Genomic DNA, 15,055 nt, shown 5'->3' with positions numbered 1-15,055 from the left:
CACCTAAATAAAAATGAAAAATGTTAAGAAGAAAAATAAAATAGAGCAAATGGGGAGTGGCTACTTAAGATAGGGAGGTCTGAGTCCAGGAAGTGTGTGATGGAGAGGCTTGTGTTAGTCCTGTTCATAGTGGAAGTCAGTACCCATACAGTGTGGCACAAATATTAAATGTCAAATACATAGCGATTGGGTGGATGAAGTGGATAAAGGAATGAATCTGGACCGCAGAAATATACAAGATAAGAATGTTTCCCTTCCCCCGCAAAGAATGTCTCCTCTCAAATTTGGAATGGGCCTAAAGAATAAAACAGCACTACTCTAAATTGCTTGTTTTATACTAAAGAAACTGAGGGAAGACTGAAGAGGTCAAGTGATACCGGATTTTTGTTGTTAATTTTCACCCGAGGATATTTTTTCCCATTAATTTTTATTATTATTATTATTTTTTTAGAGAGAGTGGAAGGGAGGAGGAGAGACAGAGGGAGAGAAACATTGATGTGAGAGAGACACATCGATCAGTTGACTCCTGCACATGCCCCGACCAGGGCCGTGGCGGAGCCTGCAACTGAGGTATGTGCCCTTAACTGGAATGGAATTTGGGACCCTTCACTATCCACTGAGCCAAACCAGTTAGGGCTGATATCAGAGCTCGGTCCTGGGGTGTTTGATCTATTTTTTTCTTTTTTTCAAGCTTCTTCCATTATCATGTGCTTCTGCAATAAGAAATCCTAAAGGAGTTCTTTGAGTCATAAATAAGCAGCAATGATGAATAGTTACTCAATTGCTTTACTTTTGGGTTCATAAGTTAGCTGTCTTTTACTATCACAGTAAAATCCTGGCCTTTATCTCCCAACTAATTTATTACAACCTTTCTTAGCAACCTTCTCAATCTAGTTAATACCTGCAACAGGTGTCAAAAGCTTTCCTTTCTTCTCTGATTAAGATAAAAAACCCTATACCAGATTTTCTCCTGAACTAACTTCATGTGCCTTCTATTTTCTCACTCATTCATTCACTCACACACCAAGTGCCAAGCACTGTGTTAGGCACCACGTGTACAAAGACAAATAAGACACTGTCCCTGCCCTCAGAGAGCTCACAGGCCATGATGTGGCTCTTAAGTGGATCACGGTAACAGTAAGTGCAGTGACTGAGACCCACAATATACAGAAGAACGGAGGAAAGCACCTACTCCAGCCTGGGGAACCAGGGAGGACTTGCTACAGCACATGATCCTAAATTAAGCAATACAGGAGGACAGGAGGGGCCAGATAAAGGGAGAAGGGCATTCCGAGCAGAGGGGTCAGTATGAAGAACAGAAACTGCATGCTTTATGTAATTTGGTGCCGCTGGAGCACAGGGTAGAAGGAGAAGAAGCCGGAGAGTCCCTCTCGGGGGTGTGATCACACAGAGCTTTATATGCCCATCTAGCAAGCTTTGAAACTGCTTTACAGACAACATGGAGCTAACGAAGGGTTTTAAGCTGGAATGCGAAATTGTCAGATTTGTGGTTTTAACATTCTGAGTACTAATGGATTTGTGGGGACAAGGGAGAGGCAGGGAGACCAGTTAGTAGGTTTTCCAGTGGTTCAGATGAAGGGACTTACATTGAGCAATGGCTGAAAGATCAAGAGGGGTTGGATTCAAGATAATTTAGGACATAAAATAGGCATGACTTGGTCATGGAAGATAGGGTGAGGAAGTAGGAGCACTCAGGGTGACTTCTAAGTTTCTCATATGGCTGACTGGTGGGATGATAGTGCCAACAACAGGAGAGAGAAAAGTAACAAGGACCAGAGCTATAATACTAAAAGTGGACCCTAATGGACACTTCGGACTTTGGGTGATAATGATGTGTCAATGTAAGTTCATTGTAACACATGTACTAGTACCACTCTGGAGCAGAATATTGATAGTGGGGAGGCTGTGCCTGTGTGTGGATGAGTGGGAACTCCAAACTCTTCGCTCAATTTTGCTGTGAACCTAAAGCTGCTCTAAAAAATAAAGTCTATTTAAAAAAAAAAGAAAAAGACCAGAGATGTCAGGGAAGGTGCTAAGTTCCATTTAAGATGCATTGAGCTCCTTTGCCTGTGGGAGACCCAAGAGGATATGTCCACAACTTACATTTGGGTATCTGATAAGACTCAAGCACACATCTAAGACAAAGTGACAGATATGGAAGTTGTCAGGTTAGAGGTGCTCCTATTATCTAATTTTCTTGAGAAACAGAGAAAAGGAGGGACTGCATTCCACGCAGGGAAAGGAGTCAGAGTGAAGGCGTGGAGCCAGGGTGTAAACCTGGGCGGCCAGGAGAGCACAGGGTTCCCGTCAGCCCTGAGAGAGCGCTGTGGGTTTCAGTTGTTTCCCCTGCAAGCAGGACCCTTACAGGTCATATTTCTCCCTCCCTGTCTTTGGAGTGCAGGTGTGCTCACACGCTGGATATTCCTGCTGCTGTATAAGCCAGATGGTTAACATGTTCCTTTAGCCAAGCAGCTATATGCATCCCACACACCTGCTAAAATGTTCCATTTGTCCCTGAAGGGAAAACAGAATGCGACCCAAGTGTGTTCCTAGAGTTCACTGGTAAACTGAAATCTGAACTCCCCAAAGCAATTTTCAACCAAGGATGTGTGTCAAATTATCTGCAGCACCTTCTCTCAAACCCTTCCTCCTGCCCCTGCCCTGCTCTTCCCACCAGGGGATTTTGATCTCGGTGAAAGAGGGGGTGATGCAATGGTAACCTAGGCATGTGTGTTTTCAAGAGCTCCACAGGTGATGTGAGAAATACTGCCTTCAGGAGCCCGAGTCTGCCCTGTTTGGTGCTTCCTAGGTATGATCTGATGGCATAAAAGCTCTTTCCGTCCACTGGCCAAAGATCTATCTTTCCAGCAATGCTTCCTGATCTTACTTACCTTGCTTATTTTTTTTCTCCATAGCACTTACACCCATCTGGCATTATATTATGTATCCATTTAGTTTTTTTATTAGTTATCTGTCTCCCCCACTAGAGTGTAAATGTCCGGAAAGAAAAGACTGGATCTGATTCACTGTTGTATTCTTAACACCTACCCTGGTGTCTGAATGAAGCAGGCGCTCAATAAATAAACTTATTGTTGAATGAATCTTACATTACCTGCTAATGCCTGTTACTTAACAGGGCATGTTCCTCATCTTTGAATGTGATTATTCTTTTGACCTTTCAAATATAAGCAAAAAAACAAACACCAAACTGAAAGGTATACGACTGTGTGCTATAAATAAAATTTACCTACCTTAGCATAGTCTAATCTTCCTTTTTCTTGAGCCTAAAACAGAAAAGGGAAATATTAATTCATCAGTTCTTAAAAATTTAGTATTTATGTATATGCTTCAGTAGGTAGTCTACATAGAAGACATTCAAACATAGTGAAAACTTGAGAGAACAGCACAATGAGCACACACATACGCTCTGTCTAGATTTGACAGTAGCAGACAGGACTCGTCACCCCTTCCTGCTTTAGCACACATCTTGTAAGCATAAAACAACTCATACACAACCACATGTCCATTCTCAAAGTAAAAAAAGTAACAATAATGACATACCATCTAAGATACAACTCCATATTCAAATTTCTCCAATTGACCAATTGACCCTAGAATACTTTTTGTAGCTTTTTTTTTTTTTACCCAAACCAGAATTAGTCAAGGTTCACACATTGCATTTGTTTTTTTAAAACTTTATTTATATTGTTGACACTATTACAGGTAAACCTCCCCCCCCTCCCACTTTGCCCATTTCCACCCAGCTCCCTTCCCTCTGTCCATCACTCTGTTGCCTGTGTCTATGGGTTATGCATAAATGCTCTTTGGCTAATCTCTTCACCTTCTTTCCTCCAGTCCTCCTACCTCCTTTCCTTTCCAACTTCTGTTAGTCTGTTCTATGTATCCATGCCTCTGGTCTTATTTTGTTCATCAGTTTATTTTGTTTATTAGATTCCATATACAAGTGAGATCATATGGTATTTGTCTTTCTCTGACTGGCTTATTTCACTTAGCATAATAATCTCTATCCAGGCTGTCACAAAAGGTATAAGTTCCCTTTTTAAAATTATTATTATTATTTTTTGTATTTTTATTGATTTCAGAGAGGAAGGGAACGGGAGAGATAGAAATATCAATGATGAGAGAGAATCATTGATTGGCTGCCTTCTGCACGCCCCCCACTGGGAATCAAGCCCATAACTCAGGGCTTGACTGGAATTGAACCCAGGACTCTTCAGTCCGCAGGCCGATGCTCATTCCACTGAGCCAAACCAGCTAGAGTATAAAGTTCCCTTTTTATGGCTGTGAAGTATTCCAGGTGTAAATGTACCATAGCTTTTCCTATCCACTCTACTGATGGGCACATGTGCTGCTTCCAGATCGTGGCTATTGTAAATAACACTGCTATGAACACAAAGTTCATATTCTTGTGTGCCCTTTCTGGTTAGTGTTTCGGATTCTTGGAATACATTCCCAGGGGTCACTGGTCAAAAGGCAGTTTCATTTTTACTTATTTGAGAAGCTCCGTATTGTTTTCCACTGTGGCTGCACCAGTCTACATTCCCACCAACAGTGCATGAGTGTTCCCTTTTCTCCACATCCTCACCAGCACTTGCTGATTTATTGATGATAGCCATTCTGGCAGCTGTGAGGTGATATCTCACTGTGGTTTTAATTTGCATCTCTCTTATGATTTGTGACATTGAATGTTTTTGTTTTTTTCATATGTTTATTAGCCATCTGTATGTCCATTTTGGAGAAGTATCTATTCAGGTCCTTTGCCCATTCTTTAATGAGATTGTCTTCCTGCTGTTGAGCTGTATGAGTTCTTTGTATATTTTGGAAATTTACCCCTTATCAGATGTATCGTTGGCAAATATTTTCTCCCATCCAGTGGATTCCCTTTTCATTTTGTTGATGGTTTCTTTTGCTGTTCAGCTTTTTAGTTTGAAGTAATCCCACTTGTTTATTTTTTTTCTTTGTTTCTCTTGCTCTAGGAGATATATAAGCAAAAACACTGCTACAAGGGATATTCTGGACTTTACTGCCTATGTTTTCTTTTAGGATTTTTATGGTTTTGCAATTACATTTAAGTCTTTAATTCATTTTGAGTTTCTTCTTGTGTATAGTGTAAGGTGGTGGTATAGTTTCATTTTTTTTTTGCATGTTGTCTGTCCAATTTTCGCAACACCATTTATTGAAGAGACTGTCTTTATTCTGTTGCATGCTCTTGCCTCCTTTGTCAAATATTAATTGACTATAAAGATGTGGGTTGATTTTTGGGCTCTCTGTTCTGTTCCATTGATCTATATGCCTATTCTTATACTAGAGGCCCGATGCATGAAATTCATGCAAGAGTAGGCCTTCCTTCCCCTGGCTGCCCGCACCGGCTTCCCTCTGGCACCCGGGACCCGGCCTTCCCTCACAGCCCTGGCTTTGTCCGGAAGGTCGTCTGGTTTAATCAGCATATTACACTTTTATTATTATAGATGCCAGTACCAGGCTGTTTTGATTTCGATGGCCTTGTAATATAATTTGATATTATATTGTGAGACCTCCAACTTTCTTCTTCTTTCTCAGGATTGCTGAAGCTATTCAGGATCTTTCTTGGTTCCATATAAATTTTTGGAATATTTGTTCTAGGTCTGTGAAATATGCCAGTGGTATTTTAATAGGAATTGCGTTGAATCTTTGCTTTGGTTAGCATGGACATTTTAATGATGTTAATTCTTCCAATTCATGAACACGGTATATGCTTCCATTTATTTGTATCTTCCTCTATTTCCTTTTAAAATGTCCTATAGTTTTTCTGAATACAGGTCTCTTACCTCCTTGATTAAATTTATTATTTTTTGTTGTTGCATGCATTTGGTTTTAATGTCTAGGTTAAATCTACACTAGTTCCTCTCCATTTTTCATGATATGAAAATAAAACTATTAACTTTTTTCATAAAAATCATTGACTTTTTGAAGAGACCAGGGCAGCTAGCTGTCTTATAAAAATGTCTTTTGGGGTTTGTCATTACTTCTACATTGTGTCGTTTAACTTGTCCCAATTTGCTTGAAAACTGGGAGCTGGGTCTGAGGAAGCTTGCTTAGGTTTAGGTTAAGCATTTTTGGCAAGAACACTTTATGCGGACTTTTATGTACTTCACAGTGCATCAATTCAGGAGGCACACAGTGTCAGAGAGAAAACGAGGTTTATAACCTTGGTCCTGATTCTTCTTGCTTCTTTACAATCTTTTAAAAATGTATCCAATATGCCTGAATTTTGTTTTTCTAGTTTTCATAGTGTCATAATAAGACACTGCTCATGAATTAAATGTTAACACCATCACAAACCACTTTAAGTTAAAATTGTGACTTGAACATTTTCTTTAAAAACATTTTTAAAAAAATTGATTTCAGAAAGAAAGGGAGAGGGAGAGATAGAAACATCAATGATGAGAGAGAATCAGATTGGCTGCTACTGGGGATCGAGCCCGAAACCTGGGCATGTGCCCTGACCAGGAATTGAACCATGACCTTCCGGTTCATAGGTTCATGCTCAACCACTGAGCCACACCAGCTGGGCCTTCTTGTCTCTTGCTGATTAGTATGGATTGCTCAGGCACAGCACTTTTTTGTTGTTGTTAATCCTCACCTGAGGATATTTTCCCACTGATTTTTAGAGAGAGTGGAAGAGAGAGGGAAAGACAGAAATATGGATGTGAGAGAAACACGTCGGTTGGTTGCCTCCTGCACAGCCCAGCCAGGGCCTGGGCCAGGGAGGAGCCTGCAACCAAGATACATGCCCTTGACCAGGATTGAACCCAGGACCCTTTGGTCCCCAGGCTGACACTCTATCCACTGAGCCAAACCAGGTAGGAATTAAATGATGCAGAATTGTTCCCATTCTCAAACTCATTCCTGCAAACATCTGTCATCTCATGACTTTTAATTTTGTTTCTGTTCTAACAGCTCCTCTTCATTCTAGGTGTTTCAACATTCTCATCTTTCAGTATTTAACACAAAAGCATGTTAAAAGTGTTGAAAATAGTATTTGTTGAAAGTTAAGAAGTTGAGGAACTTTTTTGTGTCTTGAGATTGCAGGCAAAGTGTGGAGAAACTATATAATTTACAATGACTTAGGGTGGACTTTTCCTTCTGGGAGCACTGAGCCATTTCCCAGTTTGTCTCATGAAAACGAAAATCAACAGTGTTTCTTCAGGTGGTGAGAGTGAACCTAATGCTGTTTATAAATCAGGACCTCTAGAGTAGTCCTATTATAAATTCTTGTAAAACCATTTTTTTTCATCACATACTTTGCTCATAAACTAATCATCTTAGAGAATTCTATTATTTGGAAGTATTGGTGCTTAATTAATCCCAAGCTATTTTCAAACTCTCATTTTATTTTGTATTCTTGGTGTGGCCACCACCCTTTCACCCAGAGATACACTTTGCTGGGGAGGATGACAGAGAAACCCCATGTCTGTAATCCATATGTGTGCAGTAACAGCCCTTAAATGTTTTGAAGGCTGAGAGATTAGAAGGCTACATAGAAATGGCAGCATGATCACCACAGCCATTACAACCTGAGCAGACTGTAACTACTGATAGGTAGCTCACCCAAATGACCTTTTTAAAATAACAAAACAAAACATTTTTATTGATTTTAGAGAGAAAAATAGAGGGAGATAGAAACATTGATGAGAGAGAATCATTGATTGGCTGCCTCCTGCACGCCCCACACTGGGGATCGAGCCCACAACCCAGGTATGTGCCCTGACCGGGAATCGAACCGTGACCTCCTGGTTCATAGGTCGATGCTCAATCACTGAGCCATGCTGGCTGAGCCCGAATGACCTTTTATATTATCACAACAAACATTCTAATTCTGTGAAACCATTTCATCCTGGGCTGCTTTAGCTTGCACATAAAAGTACCATTTACTTTACAGAGCAAAGTTATAAATATTTAAGTTTTTGTAGGTATACTGTATATTATATATATTTCTAGCTGCTCTGTGGGTTAATATCTACTGATGTCATATACACTTCTGAAGTACACGTTCTGATAGAAAACATTTCTTTTCACAAAAAGCTTTTAGAATAAAAATGTCGCAAATTAGAAACGGATGCAAAGGATGATTTAATCCCTTATATAGATAGTATTTCTCAGTAAGCACTGTCTATTCCATTTCTTTTTGTAAAATAGCTAATTTGGGAGGGGCTATAGTTTCTATTTCACCTGATGGATGAAACAGAATACAGTAATTCCATTCACTAAATAATCACCCATTGTGCAGTTATTAGGTGTAGGCACCAGAGACACAGCCATGAACAAAACAGACGAAGATCTCTGCCTTTAGACAGGCTTCGCATCCAGTCTCCCTTAGAACCAAGGCTCCATGCGTAGGGAAGTTTCTCCCCTGCTCACTATGTAGTCCATGTTTGGATCAGTGCTAACATACAGTAGATGGTCAACAATACCTGGTGAATGAATGAACAGACGGATGGATGCTTTTTCTTTATATGTATTGGTTATGTACTATCTATTCAGGAAACTTACAAAGCAAAGTTCACTTTCCCCACTCTTAGTTCTAGGAAAGCTGGGTGTTCAGGTTCAGAGCCAGTATGGAGCAAATGTGGAGCCACTGGATGTGTCGTACAAATATTTTTTATTCATATTGAACATTATCACATTTTCACTTCAGTACCCAGCTTCTAAGTAGACTAAGGAAGGGAACCTATAGAAAATAAAGAATTCATGAAAATCAATTGTAGAACAGAGAAGAATGAGCTAGTAGTCTTCTCAGAGGCAGTGGTTTAGTGTGATTAAGTGCCTCAACCTGAAGGCAGTATGTTAAAGTGAAGAGAGCCTAGAATGGAAGTCAGGCGCCCTCAGAGATTTCAACATGACATCACAAAGCCTCTGGTGTTAAGTAGGTCTTGTCTACAGAGGAAAGCAAGTGGCCTAACACCTTATCTGTGACCACTCCAAGAGGCACTGTGACCTGGGAGGATGGATATGCTGGGAGACAGGAAATATGGTTCATATGTTCATAATATGTTAGTACCTTGGATAATTTAAAAAATTTTATGTGGGCCTTTATTTTCTTATCTGTAAATAAGAGTTCTGGACTGGACCAGACCAGATGTTTCCAAATGCTGGGCTCTCACAAACACTGGGCTGGCTTGTTAAAAATACAGATCCTCTGAATCCTGGCCCTGAGATTCTGATCCATTTGAGGATCACTGGTCCAACCTACATCTAATGTCCTTTTCAACTTGGGCTTGTGGATGCACCAGTGTTTACTTATAAAGGTTAAAAGAGAACAAACAACTTTATAAACTCCTTAAAGTCTCAAGGAAAATGGAGTGCTGTAACTTCCCATTTTCTGACACCTGCCACTTGTGTATATTTCTAGCAGAGCAAGATTTTATTAAAATAACTTTCTCACTGGGGACCAAAATAGGCCAATATAAAATACATGCAGACTGTATTTCAACAGCAAGCAGTGCTGAACCTCTCCCTGCCACACTGTTCATTTCCAGGAGCCCAGTAAATTCTACCATACATGGCAATTCCCCAAGGGCTTCATTACTAGGTTCTGTAAAGACGGATTCACTCATCTTTTTGCCTCCTGTAGGTGTGCTTCTTGTCAATCCAGGCCATGAGAAAAGAAAGTAATTTTTCCTAATCTTTAGCAGTTCACAGAACATGTATGGTTTGAACCTTGTTTTATCTTAAAAACATGTGAAATGGGGGTTGGGAGGAGGGATCTGAAATGGCAGCAGAGTAGGCGGAAGCTGTACTCACCTCCTCCCAGAACCAAACTGGAATTACAACTAAAATATAGAGCAACCAACCCGAATAACCAACTGAAGACTAGCTGAACAGAAGTCTTATAACCAAGGATTTACAGAAGAAGCCACATGGCAAAAGGGGCTGGCCCTGCTCCCACAGGCAGTGGTTGAGATTCCAGAGGGATATGTCAGCTGCAAAGATTTCCCCCTGAGAAGAGAGGGGTCTCAAACCCAAAGCAGACTCCCCCACCCAGAGCATCAGAGCTGTGAAGAGGTGCCCACATTATATCTGTCTGTAAAAATCAGCAGGGACAGATTACAACTAATGAAATTGAAGCAGTAATAAAAACACTTCCAATAAACAGAAGTCCTGGACTGGATGGCTTCACAGGTAAATTTTACCAAACATTCAAAGAAGAACTAACACCTATCCTTCTCAAAGTATTACAAAAAATTTAAGAGGAGGGAAGGCTCCCAAGCTCATTTTACGAGGACAGCATTATCCTAATTCCAAAACCAGATAAAGACACCACGAAGAAAATTATAGGCTGATATCCCTGATGAACACACATGCTAAAATCCTCAACAAAATATTAGCAAACCAGGTTCGATTCCTGGTCAGGGCGCAGGCCCCGGGTTGCGGGCTCGATCCCCAGTGTGGGATGTGCAGGAGGCAGCTGATCAATGATTCTCTTTCATCATTGATGTTTCTATCTCTCTCTCCCTCTCCCTTCCTTTCTGAAATCAACAAAAATATACATAAAAAAACAACAACCCAGCAAAGTGGGAATAGAGGGAGCATACGTCAACATAATAAAAGCCATGTATGACAAACCCACAGCCAACATCATAATGAATGGGCAAAACTAAAAATGTTTCCCTTAAGATCAGGAACAAGAGAGGGATGTTGGCTTTCACCTCTCTATTTTTTTTGTTTTGTTAAATCTCATCCAAGAATATTTTTTCCATTGATTTTTAGAGAGACGGAGGGAGGGAGGGGGAGAGAGAGATATATTGATGTGAGACATTGATTGGTTGCCTCCCACATGGGCCTCACTGGGGCCTGGGATTGAACCTGCAACCCAGGTATGTGCCCTTGACTGGGAATCGAACCCATGGCCCATTGGTGTGTGGGCTGATGCTCTAACCACTGAGCAAACAGGCCAGGGCCACCACTCTCTTTTCTAAAAATATGTTTTTTTTGTGTTTTTAAAAAAATATATTTTATTGACTTTTTACCGAGAGGAAGGGAGAGGGAAAGAGAGTTAGAAACATCGATGAGAGAGAAACATCAATCAGCTGCCTCCTACACACTCCCTACTGGGGATGTGCCCGCAACCAAGGTACATGCCCTTGGCCGGAATCGAACCTGGGACCCTTGAGTCCCCAGGCCGACGCTCTATCCACTGAGCCAAACCAGTTAGGGCTAAAAAATATGTTTTTATTGATTTTTTTAGAGAGAGAGGGAGAGAGAAACATCAATGTGAGAGAGAAATATCGATCAGCTGCCTCCAGTTCACATCCCAACCAGGGACTGAACCTGCAACCTGGGCATGTGCCCCTACTGAGAACTGAACTGGAGACCTTGTGGTTCACGGGATGACATTAAACCAACTGAGCCACACTGGTCAGGCTTGCTTTCACTACTCTTATTCACCATTGTACTGGAAGTCCTAGCCATACAAGCAGACAAGAAGAAATAAAAGGCAGCCACATTGGAAAGGAAGAAGTAAAACTGTCATTATTTGAAGATGACATGATACTGTATAGAGAGAACCTAAAGATTCCACCAAGAAACTACTAGAACTGATAAATGAATTTAGTAAAGTAGCAGGATACAAAATAAATATCCAGTAATCAGTTGCATTTTTATGCACTAATAGTAAAATATAAGAAGGGGAAACTAAGAAAACAACCCCATTCACAATTGTTTCCAAATAATGAAATACGTTGGAATAAATTTAACCAAGGATGTAAAAGACACATAATTGAAAAATTTTAAGAAACTGAAGAAGATACAAATAAGTGGAAGCATACATTGTGTTCACGGATAAGGCTTAACATTATTAAAAGGTCCATATTACCCAAAGCAATCTATAGATTCAACACCATTCCTATCAAGATACCAATGGCATATTTCACAGAACTTGAACAAATATTCAAAAAAATTTTATGGAACCACAAAAGACCCCAAATAGCCTCACCTATCCTGAAAAAGAAGAAAGGAGAAAGTTGGAGGAAGCAAACTATTATATCAAACTGCTATCAAACTACTATACTACAAAGTAATCAAAATAGTATGGTACTGGCATAAAAATAGACATATAGATTAATGGAATGAAATAGAGAGCCAGAAATAAACCTATGCCTTTATAGTCAATTAATATTTGACACAGGAGGCAAGAACATATAATGGGTTAAAAACAGTCTATTCAATAAATGGTGTTGGGAAAATTGGACAGATATGTGCAAGAAAATGAAACTAGACCACCTTCTTACATTGTGCACAAGAATATACTAAAAATGGGTTAAAGACTTAAATGTTAGATTTGAAACCATAAAAATCCTGGAAGAAAATATAGGCAGTAAATCTCGCACATTTCTCATAGCAATATTTTTTTCTGATATATCTCCTTGGGCAAGGGAAACAAAATTAAAATAAAATGGACTACATCAAAGTAAACGGTTTTTGCATAGCAAAGAAAATCATCAACAAAATGAAAAGATAACCCACTGACTAGGAGGACATATTGGCCAATAATACATCTGGTAAGAGATTAATATCCAGAATTTATAAAATGCAACACACACACACACACACAGAGACCCCCACACACAAAAAAACAAAAACCAAACAATCCAATTAAAAATGGGCAAAGGACTTGAATGTACACTTCTCCAAAGAAGACATACAGAAGGCCAATAGACACATGAAAAGATACTCACCATCACTAAGCTTCAGAGAAATGCAAATTCAAACCACAATGAGATATCACCTCACATATGTCAGAATGGCTATCATCAATAAATCAACAAACAAGTGCTGGTGAGGATGTGGAGAAAAGGGAGCCTTTGTGCCTTGTTCGTGGGAATGCAGATTGGTGCAGCCACTGTGGAAAGTAGTATAAAGCTATCCCCCCAAATTAAAAATGGAACTGCCATTTGACCCAGTGATCCCACTTCTGGGAATATATCCTAAGAATCCTGAAACCCCAATCAGAAAGAATATACGCACCCCTATGTTCACTGCAGCCTTATTTACAATAGCCAAGATTTGGAAGCAGCCCAAGTGTCCATTGGTGGGTGAGTGGATAAAAACGATGTGGTACTTTTACACAATAAAATACTACTTGTCCGTAAAAAAAGAAGAAAATCTTACCCTTTGTGATAGCTTTGACGGACCTGGAAAGTATTATGCTAAGTGAAATAAGCCAGTCAGAGAAAGACAAGTACCATAGGATTTCACTTATATGTGGAATTTAATGAACACAATAAAGTAACAATCAAAATAGAAACAGACTCACAGATACAGAGAATAGACTGACAGCTGTCACTGGGGAGGGAGGTTGGGTGGAAAAGGTGACGGGATTAAGCAAAAACCAAAACCAAAACCCATAGACACAGACAACAGTATGGTGAATACCAGAGGGAAAGTGGGGTGGGAGAGGTAGAAGAGGGTAAAGGGGGATAAATTACTTGGGGTGGTGAACACACAATACAATATACAGATGATATATTACAGAATTATACACCTGAACTTATATAAGTTTTATTAACCAATGTTACCCCAATAAATTAAAACACATGCAAAACTATGTGAAATAGACAAGATTGTATGCCAGTGCTCATGACATTGGAGGCCTGCTCAGAGAGCTATAGTGAGTACTGTAAAACAATATTCTACACAAAAGCAAAAAAAGCCAGCACTCTGAGAGGATGCACAGAGGGATTAATTCCAAAGGTTTATATACCAGTCTCTGCAGACTGAGCCAGATAAATTCCCTGTTGGTAAGTAATGGATGTACAATGTGGTCTTTTATTTTAAGAAGCAAATGCTTTTTCATAAGTCAGGTAACAAAGAAGGATCGGATGACATAAATGAACTGTTTCCAGTTTCCACCTACTGTTATCTGGACTTGAAAGCTGGATACGGGAAACCTTTTTCTAAAAGCAGAAAACTAATATTCCACAGCAGGGAGTCGAGAAATCCTCGAGACTGATCATCCCTATTATCATGTTATTCTTCCCCCATGCTATCAGCGATAGTCTTTTTTTAAAAATTTATTTTAAAGATTCTCTTCTTTAGCTTTCAATGAAAACTACTTTTCTCTCAAACTTTTTAGTTGAAAGAATATAATAAACATCCATTTGCCCTCCACCTAGATTAACCAATTGGTAGTATTTTGCCATATTTGCTTTCTCTATATTATCATTTGCCAAGTATATGAGAGTAAATTGTAGACATCATGATGCCTCATCCTTCAGCATTTATCTCCAAAGAACAAAACGATGTTCTACATAACCCAACACATGATCACACCTGACAAGTGTAACATTTACTGTAATATTTAAGATATAATCTATATTCAAAATTTCCAAGTCAACCAACAGTGCCCTTCAGAGCTGTTTTTATCCAATTGAAGATCAAATTAAAAATCATATATTCCTAATGGATGTCATGGCTTTTTAATATCTTCTAATCTACAACAGTCCACACACCACTACATTTTCTTTCATAATATTGACATTTTTGACAGATCTTTTTAAAATTCAAACACCATTCTGATCACTCATATTCCAAGAACTTTCAAATAATAAACCAAAAAGAAACAGATGTTAAAGATTGATCTTCAAACATTATAGCCAAGGATGGCACACTTGCCTATGATCTTGCCGACATAAAATCACATCCACACCTCAGTGGTCACTAAACCATTCAGCAGAGCTTCCTTAACTGTGAGCTGTCAGAAACTACCAGTTTGAGCACTAGTGACTATATTTTTCCAGCTCTGAATAGCTATAGGGATCTCAGGAGGGGTTGGCATAGTGCCAAAATGTGTCAATCAAGGCTTCATAAGTCACAGTAGCGTTTACTAGTGGGGCCTCCTCTGCAAGGTTACGGACAAATTGGGCCATGGTCCTAGGATGGAAATTCTGTGGCCCTGAACGGCCAGCTTTATTTCAATATTGGCATTTAGTCCAGGTCAGTTGCTCTACAGAATGTCCCTTATCTGGGATTTGTC

At 39.6% G+C, this 15,055-nt stretch overlaps 1 protein-coding gene across 2 annotated transcripts in view; it reads right to left on the bottom strand.

Annotated features, from left to right (window-relative positions):
- The window catches only part of PDSS2 (decaprenyl diphosphate synthase subunit 2), a 259,454-nt gene that overhangs the window by 65,674 nt on the left and 178,725 nt on the right, over nucleotides 1–15,055 (bottom strand). For both annotated transcript variants that reach the window (XM_080664244.1, XM_080664245.1), the window contains exon 7: nucleotides 3,273–3,305. In XM_080664244.1, coding sequence (XP_080520370.1) covers nucleotides 3,273–3,305 — 33 coding nt within the window. The remainder of the gene's footprint in view (nucleotides 1–3,272; nucleotides 3,306–15,055) is intronic.

This window comes from Plecotus auritus (genome assembly GCF_963455305.1).
Source record: "Plecotus auritus genome assembly, chromosome: 4".
NCBI lineage: Eukaryota > Metazoa > Chordata > Mammalia > Chiroptera > Vespertilionidae > Plecotus > Plecotus auritus.
This window is presented reverse-complemented; position numbering and strand designations above follow the sequence as displayed.